This window comes from Pygoscelis adeliae, unplaced genomic scaffold (genome assembly GCF_000699105.1).
Source record: "Pygoscelis adeliae isolate BGI_AS28 unplaced genomic scaffold, ASM69910v1 Scaffold291, whole genome shotgun sequence".
Taxonomy (NCBI): domain Eukaryota; kingdom Metazoa; phylum Chordata; class Aves; order Sphenisciformes; family Spheniscidae; genus Pygoscelis; species Pygoscelis adeliae.
Genome location: NW_008824063.1, coordinates 232,644 through 253,010, shown reverse-complemented (window position 1 = coordinate 253,010; position 20,367 = coordinate 232,644). Strand labels below are relative to the sequence as shown.

Sequence of the window (20,367 nt, the reverse complement as noted above, 5' to 3'; positions counted from 1 at the left end):
AGTCTACCATGAAAGAGAACAAGAGAACAAGTTCAGTGTCAAATTAGCAAGACCCAGTGGGTCCAAGGGGATGCCCTGCAGCAGGCGTCATTCTTTCAAGAAATATTTCTCTGGCATAAGTTTTCTGTGTTTGAAATTTCAAAATCAGTATGTTCTTAAGAATGGTTTCAGTTGCAATTAATTAGCACTGTCTGGGAAAGTACCATTTTATTGAAAATCAGGGGGGCAAGTTGGAGGGACGGCCTACCAGCGTTCCTGCTTTCCGCCAGTCTTTTGCTGATGACATCGCCTTGATCTGGAGCAGTTGAGGTTTCCACGTGGAGAGGGGGCCAGGAGGTGGGGACGACCTTGGCACTGAGCGACCCCAAACCCACTCCAGCGGGCTGCGTGACGGGATGCCAGGATCCTCTGGAGCACCTCCTCTCAGTGCTGAGAACAAAGTCCTGCCCTCCTCCGCAGGCAGGATGGCAGCATGCAAATGAAGGCTGCAAACTGAATTAAACAAAGAGCATAAAGACAGCCAAAAAAGCTGTCGTCTGCCCGGGCCAAGTCACTGGGCTTGTGGCATTAGGAACTGCTTTAAAGGCTGTAATCCACACCAAAGCCTTCGTTGATTCAAATGGGGCTGGAGCCAGGACCAGCTTTAGACTGCATTGCTGTGTTTTTAAGATTTTCTAGCATTTGTAGTTACAAACTCAAGGGGCTGGAGGCTGGGCCTGCTGGGAAATTTTCCAGACACTCGACACACAAACAACATGGGTACCAGCCTGATGGGGCCATCTTGCCAGGAACCTCGGAAACAAAAACCTCACAGGCCAAATACTGGTCTAGAGCTCTAGCAAGTCCGGTGAACATCCCAGACCTGACGCTTTTGCTGCTTTGAAGGCGAATGTTGTTTATTAAAGAGCCCTAGTGCTGTCATCCCTGTGACGTTGCATTGCTTTCCTCAGCTTCTGCTGGAGGTAATTGATTTCAAAAGTATGTGGCTCCTGAACATGCCATCACAGGGGAGGGCACTGGGAAAGAAATTGGGTGGACAAACATTTTAATAGTGCAAGCAGTAGTGAACCCTTTTAGCAGGAGAGAGTCACACCCACAGCAGTGCTGGTGGAGGGGCTCCTGGAGGTCTCCAGCCCAACCTCCCATGCAGAGCAGGGTCACCAGGGTCGCCATTGAGGGCAGGTCAGGAAAAGCTTCCCTTCTTCCTTTCCTCATCCAGGTATTCCTTACTGCGGTGCTTTCAGTGCTCGTGTTGGAGGAAGGCATCCCAAATTCAAATCCACTCTCCAGGAAGGCCTGTGGTGTGAAAGCCTGCAATGCTGAAATGGCAGGAGAGAGCTTTACCTGGAGAAGCAAAAAATGGAGAAGGTTTTAACCAAAGAAGTCAATTTTCAGTTAGATACCTAGATGCATTTGGACTCTGAGCTGAGTAAGAGCATGAAGAACTGGTGCCTTGAGGTCAGTGATGAGACCTGGACTGGGGACAGCTGGACCATTGCACAGTGACAGTCACCTGCTGGGGACTGTGTGGGACTGGGATGCCTTGGGGCAAGGAGGGATGGCTGATTTGGATTAGGCATGCCTTGGGTGAGATACTGGCACAAAACATCCAGGTCTGCAGGGAAGTGCAGAGTGAGTTGTCCTGGCTTTCCACTCTGCCCATGCTTGAGAAACAGAGGTCAGCTAAGCCCCCATGCCTATTTCATCTCCCTGCAGCCTTGCATGGAGGCTTGCATGGAGGCTTTGTGTGCTCCTGCCATTTCAAACACTTTTTTTCGGGCGCTGCTGTAGCCTGGATCCTAGCCTAGATGTCTCCAGGCCCTGTGGCTTCAAGGTCAGGGAAGCCCTTGCTCCATGACTGATCACAGCACCGTCCTTGCCGCTGCACAGCATCACTCTTTAGTCTCACCGGAGTGAGCTGCTGGTGTTGTGCAGGGCTTGAAGTGCAGAAGGAGCTCTGGGACCTCCTGGGAGCCCTGTGTTGAAGAATGCCCCGCTCTGGTCTCACGGGGGATCCTGTTCCCCACGTAGTTTCCATGTGTTGGAGCTACCTGGGTCACCCAGTGAGGCTGAGCCCCTGGGTAAAGGCAGTGGGAGAGAAGCTTGCCCACTTACCCCAAGGTTTTCCAGGTCTCTCTCTTTGCCACGTTTGCAGGGCAGTTGCAGGCATCCACTGCCAGATGCTCTGTCAGCGGCTTTCTCTCCCACATCTCCCCATTTACTGCCCTGTCCCGTGGCCTCTGGACTAGCTGGTGCCTTGCAGCATCATGGTGCATTTCCCTGCCACTCTGTCTTCAGCTGGGGGTCACACAGTTAATCCTGACCCTGGATCACAGCCGCTTCTGCATGTGGGTAATTGAAAATGCCAGAATTCCCTGCTGACCATCCTATAATAAAAGCAGTTCCCCCCGTCCGGTAACCTGACACTCCAGGGACCAAGATCTGTCAGGAGGGCTCTGAGGAGATGCTGGAAAACTCCCAGCTGTTCACCTCTTTTTTTTCCCCTGGGTAATTTCAAAGTGTTGCTGGGGAGAGGCCACGGGCTGGGTTGGCTTTGCTCTCTCTCTGTCGTGAGTGTTTTCCAGAGCAAATGTTGACTCTGTCTGACATGACATGGGTTAGTGGTATTAAAGTGATCAGAGATAGGGGTTTTGCTGCCTGTAACCTGACTCTTCCAGCTAAGCCAGCAGAAGAATGGAGACGCTTTGATTATACCGGGATCTCAATTGCACTGACCCACTGGCAGGCAAGGAGTGAAAGGCTGAGCCTTGCAGGACTGGCAGGTGAAGGAGACAGGGGGCTAGCTGCAAAATAGGGAGCAGATTGCAATTGGTAGCGTTTCAAATGGGTATAAAGATCATGAAAGAGAAGCTGTGGAAAGATCCTGGTGTCCCCGGCAGGCGGTCCAGAGGCTGGAGCCACACAGTCCTACCAAACACTCCCATCAAATGGCCAGGGAGCGATGCAGAAGATGCTGCCTGGGGAGTCCGAGACCCTAGGCTGCTCCCTGTAGTGTTGCTCTGGCTGGCAGTGTCTTGTCCAATTTTATTCCCCTTACAGCAGCAGTCCAGCTTCCCAGCCCTCGCAGTGTGACCTTCCACAGCTTCACAGCAGCACTGAGGCTCTAGAGGCTCTGAAGTGGCCCTGAAGTGCCGTGGACGTTATCTGGTGTGTAGCTGGAGGTGGACTTGTATCACAGCATCACGTCACTGGGAGTCGGACCTACTAAAAACTGGTGGCAGCAGGCCCTGGTAGTTGTGGTGGCCCAAGAGGCAGGCACTTGACCCAGAAAATTGGCCTCTGCTATCAAAGCCTATTAGAAATAGGATGCTTGTAGCCCTGATGGGTCCCTTGGAATGGGATGAACTAGCACGCATGAGGAACCAGACGGTGTCACAGGGTTATGTTGCTCAATGTCTGCAAGGAAGATGTCTGCTTGTTCTCCTGTTAAGTGAGTCCTGATACACTCTCATGTCTTTATTCTTGGTCTCTGTGTGCTGAAAAGGTAGAGGTGGGATAGGAGGGAGGTCACCTTAGGATATTGAAAAAGCAGGGCTGGGAGAAAGGTAACAGCTCCCAGATGGAAGCTCTTGCTGTCTGAATAAAAGAGGAAGGTGCCCCAGCCAATGTCCTGAGGACTCTTGGCCTTGTTCAGCCAGATTGAGAAAACCTGGTGTCGTGGAGGTAGGTTGGGGAGGAAAACACATGAGCTTCCTAAGAACGCCTCTAAACAGTACAACTCAGAGACATAAAACCAAGGAGGAAAATGGGCCTATTTATTTCTCATTCACCCAATACAATTCTTCATTGTGTGATGCCCCCCTGCTGCTTTTTGTCAGTTTTATCGTAATGAATTGCCCTAAGCTTTACATAGCAGTTTCACCAATTACACTAATTTCGGATGCATCTCGGATCTCTCACCCTGCTCCCAGCAGGACACGGGGGGTTATAGGAAATGCAGAAGCAGCCTGGGTCCCGAGGCGTTTGGTGGGACCCTGCATCAGCGGGGAGGTGCGAAGAGCGAAGGAAGCAGCAGTTATCTCCTCTCCCTTCCCTGAGCTGGGGAGCATAGTTCAAAAAAACAGTGAAGGTGCACAACGGAGAGGGAACAGCAGCTCTGCACAAGCTGTCTGAGGACTGGGCTGAGTCAGAGGACTGAGGTAGATGCTGAGGAGGTAGATGCTGTTTCTGTAGTTAAGAGAGATGGTTACTGGCTACTGAGATCAGTTTTGAGGTTTATATTTGAAAAGGAGATTAACAGAAAATTGGAAGAGGTTCAGAAGAGAGTCATCAGATTGATATGTGGGCTGATAAATCTGTGAAGCGCTCGAGAAACTCAGTCTACTTAGATAATAGAAAAGAAGATGAAAAGAAAATATTTTCATGATCTTTCAGTTCTTCCACGAAGACAAAATTCTGTTTCTAGACTCCTCCTTAATTTAGCTAGCAAAACCAGAAAAGTTCCAGCAGTTGGAAGCTGAAGTCTGTAAATTTCAACCTGAAAATAATATGTGCATTTTAGAACAGAGCAAGTAACTATGAGGTTGCCTCCCAAGAGGCATGGTGGGCTCGTCATAATTTGCAGTGCTCAAAGAAGACTGGATGTCTGTCTGTAACATATGCACAGGTTCAACCACAAGCGTTTCAGCTATGTTTAACTCACTGCCTGGGTTCTGTTGCCAGTCTCGTGCAGATGTTCAGACCTGGTTGTTACAGTAGCTTTTCCCAATTTTCTGCAAAATCAACATGTTCTTTCGCTGTCTTACCAAGCTGCCCCGGATTTTGTGGTCAATGTGACCTCCTTTCAGGTATTGCTGCGATTAGAAATTGCCTATTTCTTCTGGAAAACTCAGGATTCTTTCCTTCTTGTCTTCTTCCCTTCTTTCCCTTAATCTTTTTTATCATTTTCAGCAGGCAAGCTAAAAAGAAGTAACTATTTGGTATGGAAGGAAAATACTGGCTGTAGCAATGCTACCAACATGCCCCTTTGTCCGTACCTGAGATCAAAGAAATCTTTAAAGAATCCAAAGCCTCTTGTGGAGGCCTCAGCAACGGCTAAGCTGCCTCTGCTGTGATGGATCTGTGCCACCTGGGGTTTCAGTTTCTTTTAGCAGAGACTGCTTAAGTAGCCCTTGAGGCTGGTGGGCATGGAGCGCTCTGGTTCCGTGCCCACAGAGGTATTAGCCTGCATGTCACAGCATCCTCACGGAGCAACTCCATCAGAGAGAAGCCTGGACATACTTTCGGGCAAGGATGTAAGCCTGTAAAGAGAGATTCACCGTCACAAATAGGTTAAAATAGGATCCCTTTCCTGAACAAATCATCATTTCTTAATTATCTGGAAGTATATGCTGAACTATGAGAAGCTGCCGCCTCTTGTCCTTGGGAGTAGCTGCCCTGCCTCCATCTGCCCGGCTTCACGTTTGGTGCAGAGCTGCGAGAGAGGCTCTGCCCTGTTCACCGTCCTCAGGGGCTGGCACGGAGATTTTTTTCCTGGTTCACACATCTGTCAGCAGTAACTGCAGGTCGGGAAGCAGAGCCAAAGCACCGTTATGCGCTCCAGATGCTGTTCTGTAAGACAGGGAGGCTCTGCTGGTGTGCCTGTTAGGGATCGTTAACAAAAGCTGGAGTGGCTTCAGTTTCATAATCAGGGCCCAGACCAAAAGTTTTGGTCTCTTCTTGGTTTTTGTTTTTGTTTTTTTCTTTAGAAGACATGCTTTTTAAAATGCTGAATGTGCCTCAGCTAGAGTGACTGGGAGGCAGGACATGGTGGGGCTCGTTTACAGTAATGTGGCAGAGAAAGATTGTGCTTTATGACCAAAAATTGTCATTTTATTTCTGGAGGTAATCAAAAAAGACTAAAGGGTACTAATACAGAGACTGATAACTAGGGAAGCCCCATCTTTGGAGGTTTAAAGATTCGGCTAACAATGCTCCACCTTCTCTGACTGGGTGTCGGGGATCATCGTGCGGCAGACGGGTTGGACCAGAGACTCCAAGGGTCCCATTCCAACAGCACTTCTGGGATTTGGTGCTATTGGGAACTGAAGGGTACAGTGGGAGAAGAGGGCTCGATAAGCAGGTGAATGTCTCCCCCGTCAGCCCCACGGCTCTGCTCTGTGCTTGATGTGGAGGCACCTGAGCCTTTTGGTTCATCCCTTTCCTCAGCACAGTCCCTTGAGCTTCAGCTAGACATGAATAAGGCACCTAAGCTGATTACCTAGGCCAGAAACACTGACCTGGGAGAGGCCGGAGCACCATGGTGCCTAGGTTATGTCTCACTTGGTAGACTTAGTCCACAACATGGCTCTGGTACAAAGCACAGACAGAAGAGGACAGGTTGCCTTTCCTTGCCCGTTACCCTTTTGCTAGATGAGAGCGTTTGTTCAGGATGTCTATCAGACCCACCTTGACACTGGCAAGACCAACCTCAGGGTATGCATGAAATACTGTCCTCTGTGCTGTTGAAGCTGCTGCATTGCTTTTGGGAAGGTTAAATACTCAACAGGCTGAAAAGCCTCGTGGCTCTGGTGCTTCTCTTGCCAAACCCCATTGTGACTTTATGTTTCTGCCCCAGTAGATGTTTGAGTTTTCCTGGGAGACAGTCAGTCAAGCAGGACATAAGATCCCAATCTTTCCGTGAAGTTGCCTGAATATGCCGTGCGGTGGGATTTGAGACCTTCTTGCCTGGATATGTCCACCTTATGGCATTGAGCCAGCGTGGTTTGTGAGTACACTGCTGTTTCAGCTGTCATTACAGTCTTGGCAAAACTCAGTGGTTATACCTGTGTGTCCTTCGGGGAGCTTATGGGTATGTGGCTCTGCTGGCAAGACCCGAGGATGGGGTACGTCTTGAGCCCCATCCTTCCCATGTGTCTCCAGTAGCTGAGCTCAGGCAGCTTCTTGCACCCTGTGTGGGCCGCAGAAAAGCTGGACAAGAAGAGCTGTCGACACCCCCAGAGATTTATCCTGCAGAGCTGCCCCCGAGCCAGGGAAGTCTGCTCAGCTCCTGGTGGATTAAGGTAAACTGCTGAAGCCCCAAGCGCCGGCCTAGACAGGGGTCTGGCTGTGATCAGTGTTGTGTGGCCCTGCGGAGGCTTGGGGTGATGACCGTGGAAGCATCCCTCGCATCGCCCTGGTGCTTCTGCCCCAGAGGGGTCATCACGTGAGAGATGTTGGCTGCCTCCCCTCCCTGTGTGCTGCAGATTTTGTGGCAGCAGGGGACAGGTCATCTGCCTTTTTACATCAGGGGATTTTCATTAAGCTTGTTTTACACTCCAGTGGTGGTTTTGGCTTGGTGTATTTCTCCAGCAATTTGGAGAAGCCACAGGGCTCCTCTGAGAGGAATCCAAAGAATCTGAGGCCGTCTCAGATAAAGAGGATGGTTAAAAGTGCCTTTCAAGGACTCTAATGATTCATTTTGCCTCCAAGTGACGTGGGGCTCAAGGCTTTCAGTCATGAAAAGTAAGTTTCTGTCCACTGTGGAAATGAAGCTGTTTATTTTTTGCATCGTTGCTGCACACATGCACCTGGAGACACCATCAGGATAAATCTGCCTCTGCTTACACATCCATGGGGGTGGTGTCTCAAAGTGATAGTGGCTCTGAGAGCTGGGATGCTGCAAATCTGATCTCCTTTATGTGTCACAGGGCAGGTCCCTTTTCCAGCATCCATTTTCCCCATGCACAGTAATTCAAACACCTTCCATGAGTAAGGGACAACCAGGTGAGCCAACAGCTGAGGGAATGTCTTTGGCACTGAGCAATTTGTGCCATTGAGCAATTGTCACCAATTTAGTGACCATTTCCAACCCGGAAGTAAAAAAAAGACCATTTTTCCAACCTGGAAATGGTCCCTAAAGCTCTGTTTCTTTTGTCACAAGGGAACAAAGAGGAGTCATGGTTCGTGGAACAAGGTGACCGATCCCACAGGGCCAGGTTAAATGCTGCCAGCAAATCTTTGGTGTTAGCAGTCCAGCTGTACTCTGGCTGGTCCTGGAAAGGGCTCGGCACAAAGCAGGCTGGAAGAACAAAGACCTTTTTTTTTTTATTTTGGTCCTTTTTGCAGTTTGTTAAATCTTTGCTTTGAAATACTCAGAAACCCAATGGAGGGAACCTATGTATAGTTTGTTCAGAAACAACAGTTCAGGAAAGTCAGCTCAGATATTTTGAGACTTTTACCATCTTTGCTCAGCTGAGTTCATCACGTGTCAGAAAGTGTATATCTCTCACAGTCTTTTCTCTTGTGTTTGTAACATCACCATGTCCTGTGGCAGAAAAGCTCTTTCTACATCGTAGTTCAGGCTGGTCACAAAGTGCTTGATGCTTCTGTCAGAGCTGGAGCACACCTTGTGATGAGAGTATCACCAGGTAGCACTATCCCAGATTAGATGCTCTTTGTGTTCACTTTAACTGTTTTCATCTCCTTCCTTTTTAGCTATTATATTACATGCATTAAATACTGCTGGGGGACCAAGCTCCTAAGCACAGTCTCTGCCTCTGAAAGTGCTCTGTAAAATTAGGTAAGACAGGCAGGGAGTGAAAACGAGACAGGATGGCTAGCCTCATTTTCCAGGTAGAAAATGGCAGTGCAGAGGGATAATGTGGATTTGTACAAGGTCTCCCATGTGGACTTAGGGACAGAGCAGAGAACTGCAACCAGGACCTTCCAGCCATGGAAGTGGTGAAGAGTCAGAAACTCATGGGTATTGACTAGTTTTGTGGATGACTGTGAAGGGACCGTTTGCTCCAGGGGACAAGAGCTGCCAGATACCAGCTACCTGAGCATTTGTGTCACTATCCGGCTAGAAGCTTTTCCCTCTGACTAGACTTCAGAAAGTCACTCTGAGGTCTGGCTGACTCCACCAAACTGCTTTCAAACTCAGCCATCCAGTCCCAGCCCATTCCTTATTCACAGAGTTGGGAGCCGCTCTCTGCACAAGCGGTTGCCCTCACCTGTGGTGAAGATGTGAAGAGGACCATGTTTTGTAGCATTGCAGTGTGCTGCACTCTGTTAGCAAGAGCACAGGCAAAAAATCGAGGAGAGTGATTGTTCCCATCTGCTCGGCACTCATGAGGCCACATCTGGGGTACTGTGCCCACTTTGGGGCTCCCCAGTACTACAGAGACATCAACAAACTGGAGCAGGTCCAGCAGGAGGATTACTAGGATGGGCCAGGGGCTGGAGCACAAGACATATGAGGATAACTGAGAGAGCTGGGTTTGGCCAGCCTGGAGAGTAGGAGGCTGAGGGGCATCTAGCTACAGTCTTCCACTTCAAAAGGGAGCTTAAAGAGAAGACAGAGCCAGACTCTTCCCAGAGGTGCACAGTGAGAGGGCAGTAGTAATGGCCACAAGGTGCAATGAGGGAAGTCCCAATGGGACGCGAGGAAAAGCTTGTTTCCCACAAGAGCGAGGCAGCTGGGTACTGGTGCTCCGAGAGCCTGTGGCATCCCCATCCCTGAACATATTCAGATCTCAACTGGACATGGTCCTGAGCAGAGTGATCTGCCTTTGAAATTACTCTGCAAGCCAGCTGGACTAGAAACCTCCAGAAGTCACTTCTGACCTAAAGCTTTCTGTGTTTTATTATTGTGCATTTCCCTGATGACTGTGATAACAAGATTTTTTGCAATGGTGGAGGTTCCTGTCTATCCAGAGACGCTCCTTTGCCCCAGGTGTCGGAAAAGCGCTGAAGTTGCTGTAGTCATTCATCTCACCTGCCTCCTCCCCACCATGCAGCGTATTTGCCTCATTAAGTCTTATTAGACGAGCCCCACCTCATCCATTTGGTTCTTCTTCCTGAGCCAGATGAGGGCAGGTTCACCAAGTACACAGTTGCCTGGGCCATGGCTTGGTGACAAATGATTCACACATGCATGGAAGTAGGAGAAGAGCATGCCAGGGACCTCACTCCTACCTGGAGGGACCTGGAGCTGAGGAGCTTCTCCAGCTGCAAGGTCAGCCATTGAACCTGTGTCTAAATCATGGGAAGTTGCCACATCCCAGTTTTGTGGTGGGATTGGTCTAGGTGTATGCAGCCCCTGTCCTGGAATAGCCTGTATGAGTGTGGGATCGGTTCCCAGAGCGTGTGCAGCTCGGATGTGCCAGAGAGACCACAGGCTGTGTACTCATCTGAGTACAGTCCCAATCCGGGCTGCAGGACCATCTGTAGCTTGGTCACATCTTCCTTCCAAGGCCTTTCTCCACAGAGAGAGAACTGTTTGTCTTGGAGATTGCAGATGTCCTATGAAGTCTGTGTCAACGAGGAAGCAGCAAGCTCTGGCAAGAGCTGAGAGGCTCCAGAAACGTTACCTGTGTTTTGTCTTAACACCAGCATGAGAAACTAATCCCAGGAGTTTGTAAATATGGGCCCTGAAGCGGTGGGACTGGGACATTAAGGCAGGAGGGAAGCAGTGCTGTATGCCCCAGAGCAAGGGAAGGTCTGAGATGATACAGAGAGTTTCAGGCTGGTGGGTAATGGGGCTTGGCTTAAGCAGAAATGGATGGAGGGACGGGCGTTTCGGAGGAGGTGAGGCTCTGGTCTCAGGATCTGTTAGAATCACAGAATGGTTTGGGTCAGAAGGGACCTTTAAGGATCAACTAGTCCACCCCCCCTGCCATGGACAGGGACATCTTTCACTAGATCAGGTTGCTCAAAGCCCCATCCAACCTGACCTTGAACACTTCCAGTGATGGAAGTTCTCTGCCCTTGTTCAATTTTAGTAAGTGCTGGACGAAACCAGAGATGGCCAACACTTTGCTGAGGCTAACCCGCATTGCAGCTTCCTTCAAGGGTGGGGAAACCCAGGGAGATGAAGGGAAATGGTGCAGCCGTGTGGTGGCGGATTTTGCTTTACCCATACCTGGCCCTTACTCCCCTTGGCACACAGGTGTTGAACATCCTGGGAGCTACAGTGCTCTGAATCCAGAAAACCAGTAGTGAAGTGAAGAGGCAAAGATGGTGGATCAGAAAAATGGCTTTTGTTGGTATACTTTGAGACAAGCTGCTCAGCTGTAATTCATTGCAGTGATGTGCAAGAACATGCTGCAGCCACGCTGGTCCAAGTAGCACAGTCCTACCACTGTCGTGTCTGCAATCCTCAGCTGGCACGGTTTTTGTCACTGCTCGTGATGCCAAGGGAAACCAGACTGGAGGTGGGTGAGAGGTGCTTTACTTTGTGTGCCACTCCTCCAAGCTGTTTCTCAGAGCTGTCAAATGAGTTGTTCTTCCATGAAATATTGAAAGGGTTGGAACTGGTAAGAGCCCTTCTGAGTGCAAGCCTCTCTGCATCCATTTGTAACCAGGCCTGGCATGCAAGTGATGGGGAAGCTTTCTTGCTACCACTTTCCAGTCCTCTCCCACCCCTGAGGCTTCCCCTCTGCCCTGAAGCAGTGAGTCTGCACTGGCAGGCGTGCCAGGGCTAATGCTGTGCTGGAGTTAGCATGCTCCAAGGCTGGGCTGGCGCTGGGTGAGGTCTGGGATGGCCTCCGGACTGACGTCCGTGGAGGCTGTGTTGGAAGTGCCGTCAGCAGGCTGGGCACAGGGTGGGCAAGGACACGTGCTCAGCTCACCAGTCTCAGAGGCAGGGAAGAGGAGGCAGCACAGCCATCTGTGTGTGTCAGCCGCTCCAGCAACAGTGGGGGGCTGTAGGCTGATAGCTGCAATGCTGTGGCATCTCTGCTATCAACACCTGAGCCAACCGGATTAAAAGTCCAGGCTGCTTGCTCACCTGCCCCAGTCCACAGCAAGCAGGATCAGAGCTGGTCAGAGTTTCCCAGGGAGGTGGCAGCTCTGCGCCGTGGTCCCTGCCCCATGGACTTGTTAGCACAGATCCCTGGAGGACAGTTTTCCCACGGTGTGGCACCAGCCGAGACTGCATTGTTTCTACCTGGCCATGTGTCAAGCCACGTAGGCAACACAGGGCAGTGCAAGGGGTGGACAGCTGGCTGGGTTGTCTGAGGAGCTGCTGGAAAGTCCCATTGTGCTCAGTGGGACAAGTGGCGTCTGTGGGTGTGCTATTTCCAGGGCGCTCTGACAAGGCGGGAGACTCACCATTATCAGCATGTCAGGTCAGGTTTGCGTTGCATGCTCAGGCTGCTGTATGCACCTCCCTTGATTGGCATGTGCAACTTGCAGACCCAGCACACCAAGGCAGAGAGGAGCTGCTTGCTTCCTGCGTCTACCTATGCCTTATAAAGCTTCTCTATGCAAATGTCAAAGTACAAAACCCCTGTTTCCCCATGGCAAGCAGGGAGGATTGCATGTTGCTGGGCTGGTAGTGCTTTTTCCAGGGGAACAAGGCTGTGTTTGCTCCAACTCTGGGCTCGTTTTGCCTGGGAATGATCTGTTTTCCTGCCCGAGATGCTGCCCTACATGTTTTCTAATTACAAACTCTTAGTGAGCAGTGGAAACATTTTGTTCTCCCCTAACTGCTCTCTACAAACAGCAAAAGCCAGGATCTCCTGACCCCTGGACACCCCTGCCACTGCTGGAAGCGAATTCAGTAGCTCCAAATAGCAATAATACACCTGCCTGCCTCCACCCAGTGGATGCGGGTCCTGCCCGTGCAGGCATCTGACTGAGGCCTCTCTCTCACTCTCTCTTCCAGCTCCTTCAGCTGTGTCCATCATGCACCAGGTCAGCCGCACCGTGGACAGCATTACCCTATCATGGTCTCAACCTGACCAACCCAACGGAGTCATCCTGGATTATGAGCTGCAATATTATGAGAAGGTACTGCGGGACCGTGGCAGGGTTCAGCCGCAGGTTTTTGGGAGAGGAGTGGTGCAAAGCTTTGCATAAGGGCGTAACACTGGCTACAGCAGTTCGTTGATCAATAGCTTACTTCTCTTGCTGCAGTTGGCCATGTGGGTGGCAGTGGCTGTCAACCCTTTGGAGCGCAGTGGTGGTTCCAGTGACCCTGCTTAGACACTGCAAGTGTGGAAAATCCGCTGATCTTTCAGGAGGAGCTTCTCCTCCCTTCACCTCTCCAGCACTTGTGGCAGGTGGACCCATTGCAGGGAGAGCTGGGTAGCCACGGTCTAATTTTTCCCTTTCTCCTACTGGGGCATTAGCGGGGAATGGGGATGGTGAGGATGTCCCAGAGCATCTAGTCCCAGGCTGGACCACACTAGCTGAGTGTCCAGTCTTTGAGGTTTTGTGTAATGCTGTCTGTCACTGTGTTTACACCAAAGGTGAGTTTGGCGTCTGTGTGCAGCAGCCTGAACCCCTTTACCCTGGTGTTGTACCAGGGAGAAGCTGTCCCATACTCCCATGGAGGGTACATACTGCACTACGGAGTCGGGGGAGGCTGTTGTGAAAGGGTACCGCGGCTCTGGCTCTTTCATCCCTGAGGAACATGCCCCTTCCACCTCTGCGCTGCCCAGTCAAGCAGAGGGAATGCAAGCCAGGGCTGTGCCAGGGTGTCCATCCCATGGGGCTGGAGCTGTATGGCTGCTGAGAGACGTGAAGATGATGTTCATGTTGGTCCCAGGACCTGCCAAGCTCTGCCTGGCTGGTGAACTTCATCTGTGCTACCTGGGGGAAGTGGAGAGCAGGAGATTTCTCCTTCCAGGAATCTGCCTCCTTACACAAGAGCTTATAAACTATACATTAAAAATTGCAAACTAACTAATTAAAAAGCTTTATGATTAAATGGAACTGAAAATATTTTTCCCAGCAGTTGCTGGAAGAAATGATTAATCCCCCCCACTGCCTGCCTGTGACCTATTTTCTCATCACCAAGAGCCAGAGGGAGAACAGAGAGGGGGGGAGCTTCTTTGTAAGCTGTAAAATAGGTCCTGACCTATATTGCATAAATCACAGCCATTTATTTGACCCTTGGAAATGATCCCAGAATATGTGGCAAGATGGATGAGTAGGTAACAAGACAGATATAGAAAGCAGGATGGGTCCTTTCCCTGGGGACCCTTGAAGTAGAGACAGAAGATCTTGGGGAGTTCATTCTCCTCCTCTTACTTTCTCTTAATCTCTCCCCCTCTTTCTTTCTTCTCCCTCCCCTCTGTTTCCTGGGGGAGGCTGTAAATAAAGGGAATTTTTGTCTGAAGGACAAGCTGCTGTTTGTGGCTGGTCTTCGCAGCCAACCGCAAGGTGAGCATCTACTTGCCCCATCATTAGAGCTTAGGGCACAGCATGTCCCTGATCATGGGGACAAGTGGCCCAAGCCATGCTCAGGCAATGCTTTTCATGGCAGCAGGCTGTCAGGTGGAGCACTGGCCCTGGCAGAGAGGACAATGCAAGCAGCCCCACATGCTGGTGCTGAGGTGCTCTCTGTCCTGGTACTTGAAACTCTTGGTATATTTTATTGCTGGTGCTTTGGTTGAAGAAGAAAGGCAAGACTTTATCTCCTCCTCAACCAAGATGTACGTCATTCTCAGAAAGGGATCATAGAATCATAGAATGGTTTGGTTTGGAAAGGACCTTTAAAGGCCATCTAGTCCAGCCCCCTGCAGTGAGCAGGGACATCTTCAACTAGATCAGGTTGCTCAGAGCCCCGTCCAACCTGACCTGGAATGTTTCCAGGGATGGGGCATCCACCACCTCTCTGGGCAACCTGTGCCAGTGTCTCACCACCCTCAGCGTAAAAAATTTCTTCCTTATATCTAGTCTGAATCTACCCTCCTTTAATTTAAAACCATTTCCCCTTGTCCTATCACTACAGGCCCTACTAAAAAGTCTGTCCCCATCTTTCTTATAAGCCCCCTTTAAGTATTGAGAGGCGGCAATAAGGTCTCCCCAGAGCCTTCTCTTCTCCAGACTGAACAACCCCAACTCTCTCAGCCTTTCTTCATAGGAGAGGTGTTCCATCCCCCTGATCATTTTTGTGACCCTCCTCTGGACCCGCTCAAACAGGTCCGTGTCTCTCCTGTGCTGAGGACCCCAGAGCTGGACACAGTACTCCAGGTGGGGTCTCACCAGAGCAGAGTAGAGGGCCAGAATCATTTGAACCTCTTGGTATATTTTTTGTTGGTGCTTTGGCTGAAGAAGAAAGGCATGGCTTTATCTCCTCCCCAATCAAGATGTACGTCATTCTCAGAAAGGGATCATTGGGTCAAAGCTTAGTCTCACAGCAAGCAAACCTCAGAGGATTTGGAAACAGGTTAAAAAAGAAGTGGAATAACCAAGAGCTAGAGGCAGACCTGGCCAGTGGCAGTGGATTTGTCTCTCCCCAAACTCCTCTGTGTCTGTTAGCCTTTACTCCGAAGTCACAGTTGCACACTCAAGGTCTGATCCATCAGTAGTCAAGCCAAGGTCTTCATGTGCTTCAGCTGGTCAGTCAAGAGTCCTCTGCATTTTCAACAATGCAATGACACTATATCCTTCTCTGCCTGCTTGGCAGAGCTGAATCTCATGTTAGTCTAGCTTTTGCAATTGAAAGCCATTTACTTGGCTTGATTCCTGGGAACAGTCCCAAAATGCACAACTTTGGATATGCCGTGCTCTTCCCCTGCTTCCCATCAATACTGCAATTTGGATGGGGTGTGTGACACATCCCAGGTGTGTTCCCACTCAACTGCCAGTCTGTACAGAGGTGGTTTTCTTCCAAAATGTTTCATTGCAAACTGTCCCATGTGCTTCTGAATGCTCAGAAAATATCTCTGGAGCTAGTTAGGTTGTTTCTAGTGGAATTTTTTTCCCCCAGTAGAAAATTATATTTTATTAGCATGAAAACAGTTCAAATGTAAGAATAGCAGCATATGCATCTTGTATAAAAAGAGTTTTGGCTCTTCATTTTGAATTGATTCTGTTCTATATAAAGACATAAATTAAATTTAAAAAAATGGAATAAGTGTTTTAGTGTTAACAGAAAAGAGCTGTTCACAATACCTGAAACAAAGGTGTATTTTTGTTTCCATTTCACAGATTATTTATAACATTGCTATTATTAGATGCTATTAAAAATGCCTGTACAGAGGCAATATGATTTTCTTTCACATGTAGTTAGAGCAAATCAGTGCAGATTGTTACACAAACACTGAATGACGTGTCTGCTCTCTATGGTCCTCTCCTTAATGTGTTTTTTTTTTTACCTCCAAGAGGCACCTGGCAATGTTTGTCTTATTAAAAAAGTGAGGGTTGTCTTCATTTAGAAAGGGCGTAGTAGTTTTTGTCCAAAGTTGCCAAATTCATCCCAGAGTGTGGGAACTGGAGACCCATTGCAGTGTCAAGCATTGCAAAGGATAATTAGCTCTCCTTGTTATGCAAAATGATTGGGCTTAGGGTATGCTGTAAGTTACCCATTTTGTAGTTGTTTGAAGACATTCAGCCCATCCCTCATGCCCAGCTCAGTCACCAGTGCAAATATTTTAGGAGGCACAGAAGCCCTTTGATGTCTCCAACCAATGCTGGGGAAAGGGCATGGGTTGGCTGGGGGGCTGAAGGGTCGGGGAGAGGCGACCTGTGGCAGCTGATGGTGGAGGTGGGAGTAGAGCTGGCTGTAGCCTTCGTGGTGCCCAGGAGCTTCTGGCAGGAGCCCAGCGACCCCAGAACTGGATGTCACCAGGGTTTGTACCAAGGATGGCTGGAAGCATTGCTCCCAGGCTGGCTCAGAGGACTTTCCTGATCTCCAGCCTGCAGTGTTGGACACCAGCATCCCTGAGCCTGGGGCCAAAGCTGCTGCCTGGTGTTTCCCACCTGTACCCAGGATGGAGCGAGAGCTGGGATGCCCCTTCCCCCCGTGCTCCCCAAAACCTTGGAGGGGGCTCTGTCTGGGGAAAACACTGAGATCAAGAAGATTAAGAGGAAACCTTGTCAGGGAGCCCTGTGATAGCTTTCCTGCAGTCCCAGTCCCTGCCCAGGGTCCACACTGCTTCTGTCCGGGGCTCAGTTTTCTTGTGAGAGGCATCCAGACACTTAACGCATTTGATCAGATACCTGGCTGGGAGGGTAAATGCTCTTGAGATCTCCCCACAAGTGGTGCTGCCCCTGAGAGTCTGGGAGCTCTGGACCCCATGGATCTGGGGGTGGCCGGCAGGACCCCGTTACCACATCTGAGCACCCCTCCTAATGTACTCGATCCCATGGGGGCCGAAATTCAGATGCGTGTGATGATTTGGTGCACAGCCTTGGACTAGCTTTGTACGTGTGGCCCTGTTTGCTTCAGCAACCACAGCAGATTGCCGCTGTGCAGACGCACAGAGGAGCTGTCTGCCAAATTAAGTCGGTGGACATTTTTCTTTGGCTTTTTTTTTTTTTGGCTGATAAAACATGACTTTTTAGATACAATTTTTGCAAATCCTTCGAGTGTTTCACAAACTATACGTGTTTCAAGAAAATCTTTGTTGATCAGACTTTGGTTTCTTTGTTGATCAGACTTTGGTTTCAGCTTAAATTTGGATCAGGGGAAGGGGAACCAGATGAGGACTCAAAATCAAACCTATGAGGAAATAAGAAGTGTGTTATTTTGAATTAGGATTTACAAACTCAAACCAAAATCGGGGAGGGGGAGCGGGGGGAGCAGGGAAACCAACTACCAAACCTCTGCAAAAAACAAGCTGGGAGAAACAGCAAAGGGATTTGGACTTTAAACCACCTGGGATGCCCTGGACCTGCTGAAGAAGCCCTGAGGGGTGAAAGGGGAGAAGTGTTTGAAGTGAATTGCTGGAGAGGTGATGGCTGAGCAATATGCCAAGGGGAAAGAATAGGGTCTGATAAGGGAGGGTGGAGAGGAGTAAATGCTCTTTCCTCCCTGTCTGGGAGTAAAGGAGAGCACTGGCATGAGTACACTTTTCTGAGATAGACAGACATGAATTTCCCAGGCTATAAACTGTCTTGTAAGCATGTCCATTTCATTCAATTTAAAGTCCTCCAGGAGCAGGGATGAGGTTCCCTCAAACAGTTGGACAAACGATTTTAAAACAACTGTGGTCTTAGTGCCATCCAAGGGCCTGGGAGGATTCATCCAAGCTCTTGAGCACTAAAACTGTAAACATTTCCTGACCTATTTCTCTCCTAGCCTGCCTGGGAAAGGTCTAAGGGAGTGCTGAGGCCTGATCAGACAAACAAGGCAATCAGTTTTCTGCGTGCTCATCTTTTCTTGATCTTTCTTGTCTGTGTATCTGTACTAGAGCTTTTCATTGTCATTAGTCTAATTCCCAAACATCCCAGTAATACCCAAGCACCTTCAGCGCCAGGTCCAGATGGATAAAACTGATGTTGTAGTTTTTAGAAGAGAAAACTGTTCCTGAACACTGTTAATAGTGGAGGTCTCCCAGGCATTTGCAGAGCTGCTCTGCAGAATGATGTGCCATCGGCATTTCCAAGCTTCTGAGTTTGACAGCACACTTGGAGAAACACATTCCTGCCAGACCACTCTCTTACCAGCCGTCCACACCAGAGCACTGCTCAATCAAAAGCTTAATACAAGAAGAAATTAACTCCATGAATGTTGTCTTTCAGCTGCTTTGCAGCTGTGAGACAAATAGTCTGTACAGACCCGGGTCATGAGTATAATCCATCTTGCAAATGCCAGTGCACTTGCAATTCTGCTCCAGCACGATGACTGACTGAGAAATCACCGGGCTCTCCCAGGAACATGAGGAGAGCATTGGTTCAACATGGTCTGCTGTATGGAGCCCCATAGTGAATGACTATTCTTTGTGGGTCTCTAATGTTGCTGATACCACAGCTTCTGGCTGTGCAGAAGATCCTCTGAGTGAAGGCACCAGTGCTGTTCTCAGAAGTGAATGAACATGAAAGCAAAGTCACCAGATGGCTAGCAATGTGGAGAGTGGAAAAGAAAGGAGACCAGCAGCCCCCAAAGGCAAACTCTGTCATTTATTGGTGGGCAAGACAACCTCTGACCCATCCTGTGATCCAGCAGCTGAGGAGGCTGAGGACACAGCCCCCGCTAGGCAAAGGGTGTGCAAAGTTGGGTGCAAGACTCTCCATGGACTTCTGCTTCACTGTTGCCTGCAGGCAGCCAAAGCAGCACAAGAGAGCAACAGCATGTGCAACTTGCACCTTTGTGTGAGGAAACCTTGGTTCATCACAAGATGGGACCTTCTGCCTGATTGCCTCTTTGATATCCTCTGTTCTTCAGGAGTCCACTGCAGAAGAAGTTGGTGAGGAGGAGTGGATGCTTTGCTCCTCACTGGGAGTTTCACTCTGATCTCATGGTAGCACGGTACAAGAAGCAATCCTTCCATGCCCCTCCAGTGGAGTTTCACAGCTGAGACAAAAGCCCAGTCCCTTGATCACACCCTCAGTCCCACTTGATGGGATTGCACAAACTATGTGTCTGACTTCATCTTTCTGCCAGTCCCTGCCTACTTCTTGTAGGGTTATCTCACCTCTCTGGTGAGTCTGTGTGGGGTGGGAGTTCCTGGGCTTGTTGAGCCCTTTGCAGTGACTTGAAGTTAGCAGATCTCAGGGACTTGCTTGTAAACTTGCCAGCTCAGATTTTGAGCTGTCAGCTGCTGATCTGTTCCAACCAGTGATCCTGCCAAGGCAGCCTGACCTGCCAGATCGGAGGTGTTACCAGAAAGGATGAGCACTTTCAACGTAGCTACAGAAATTTGATTCAGAAATAGGTGCCTGTGTCTCCTTTTATGGGGGCTTATACTCACAGCTTGGCTTTCCTAATATTTTTCTGTTTTCCAGAAACATCGTGCTGTTTGCATATATTGCCGCTTTGCACTGACTTTCAGGACTTCATGGCTGCCAGGCACCTGGCCACCTTGCGCTGATCATAGGAAGCACCACATTCAGTACCATCTTTCATCCTCCTCTGTTGACCTGTTTCTCCATGTCTCTGGGGGCGGCAGGGACTGTCTGTTCTCTTGTACAGTGGCTAGCACAAGGAGATCCTGGCCCATCCACTGGTGCTTCTGGATGCTCAGCTAAGGGCATAATTACTAAGGGCAGTGATGGATCCATCACCTACACAAGTGCAATACCATCTGTACCATTATGATATGACTGCTGAAGTCCTCAGCTAGAATAACTGCACACAAGGGGTGGGACAGAAATTTGGAAGTAGTCTCTTTGTCACTTTAAATATGCTCTTTGGTTCCCTAGCTTTGAAAACCTAGCCATGGTCCCTGGTGAAGCAGGCCCTGGGCAGGGGGATGGTAGCAGTACTTGTCCCGAGGTCCAAAACCTTGTGTTCAGGTGGGCTTTACCTCCAGCACAGGCAAAGGGAGATGGGGAAGAGCAAATGGAGAGGGTGTGGAGGCTGGATCAGGCACAGGAGGAGGGGGTGAGGAAGAAGGACAGCACTGAGAGAAAGTGGACACAGAGGAGGGAAGCAGTTCCCATCCCCATTGAGCTCAAGGCTTGGAGAAGTGACCTGAGGTTTCTAGCTAACACCTTCATCAGAGCCTTTCCTGAGAGCTGGTGGGTGGC

The 20,367-nt window shown here is 49.6% G+C and overlaps 1 protein-coding gene across 3 annotated transcripts in view; it reads left to right on the top strand.

Moving 5' to 3' along the window:
* Positions 1–20,367, top strand: part of EPHB2 (EPH receptor B2) — a 91,202-nt gene that overhangs the window by 52,780 nt on the left and 18,055 nt on the right. For all 3 annotated transcript variants that reach the window (XM_009334111.1, XM_009334110.1, XM_009334112.1), the window contains exon 5: positions 12,611–12,735. In XM_009334111.1, the coding sequence (XP_009332386.1) occupies positions 12,611–12,735 (125 nt within the window). The remainder of the gene's footprint in view (positions 1–12,610; positions 12,736–20,367) is intronic.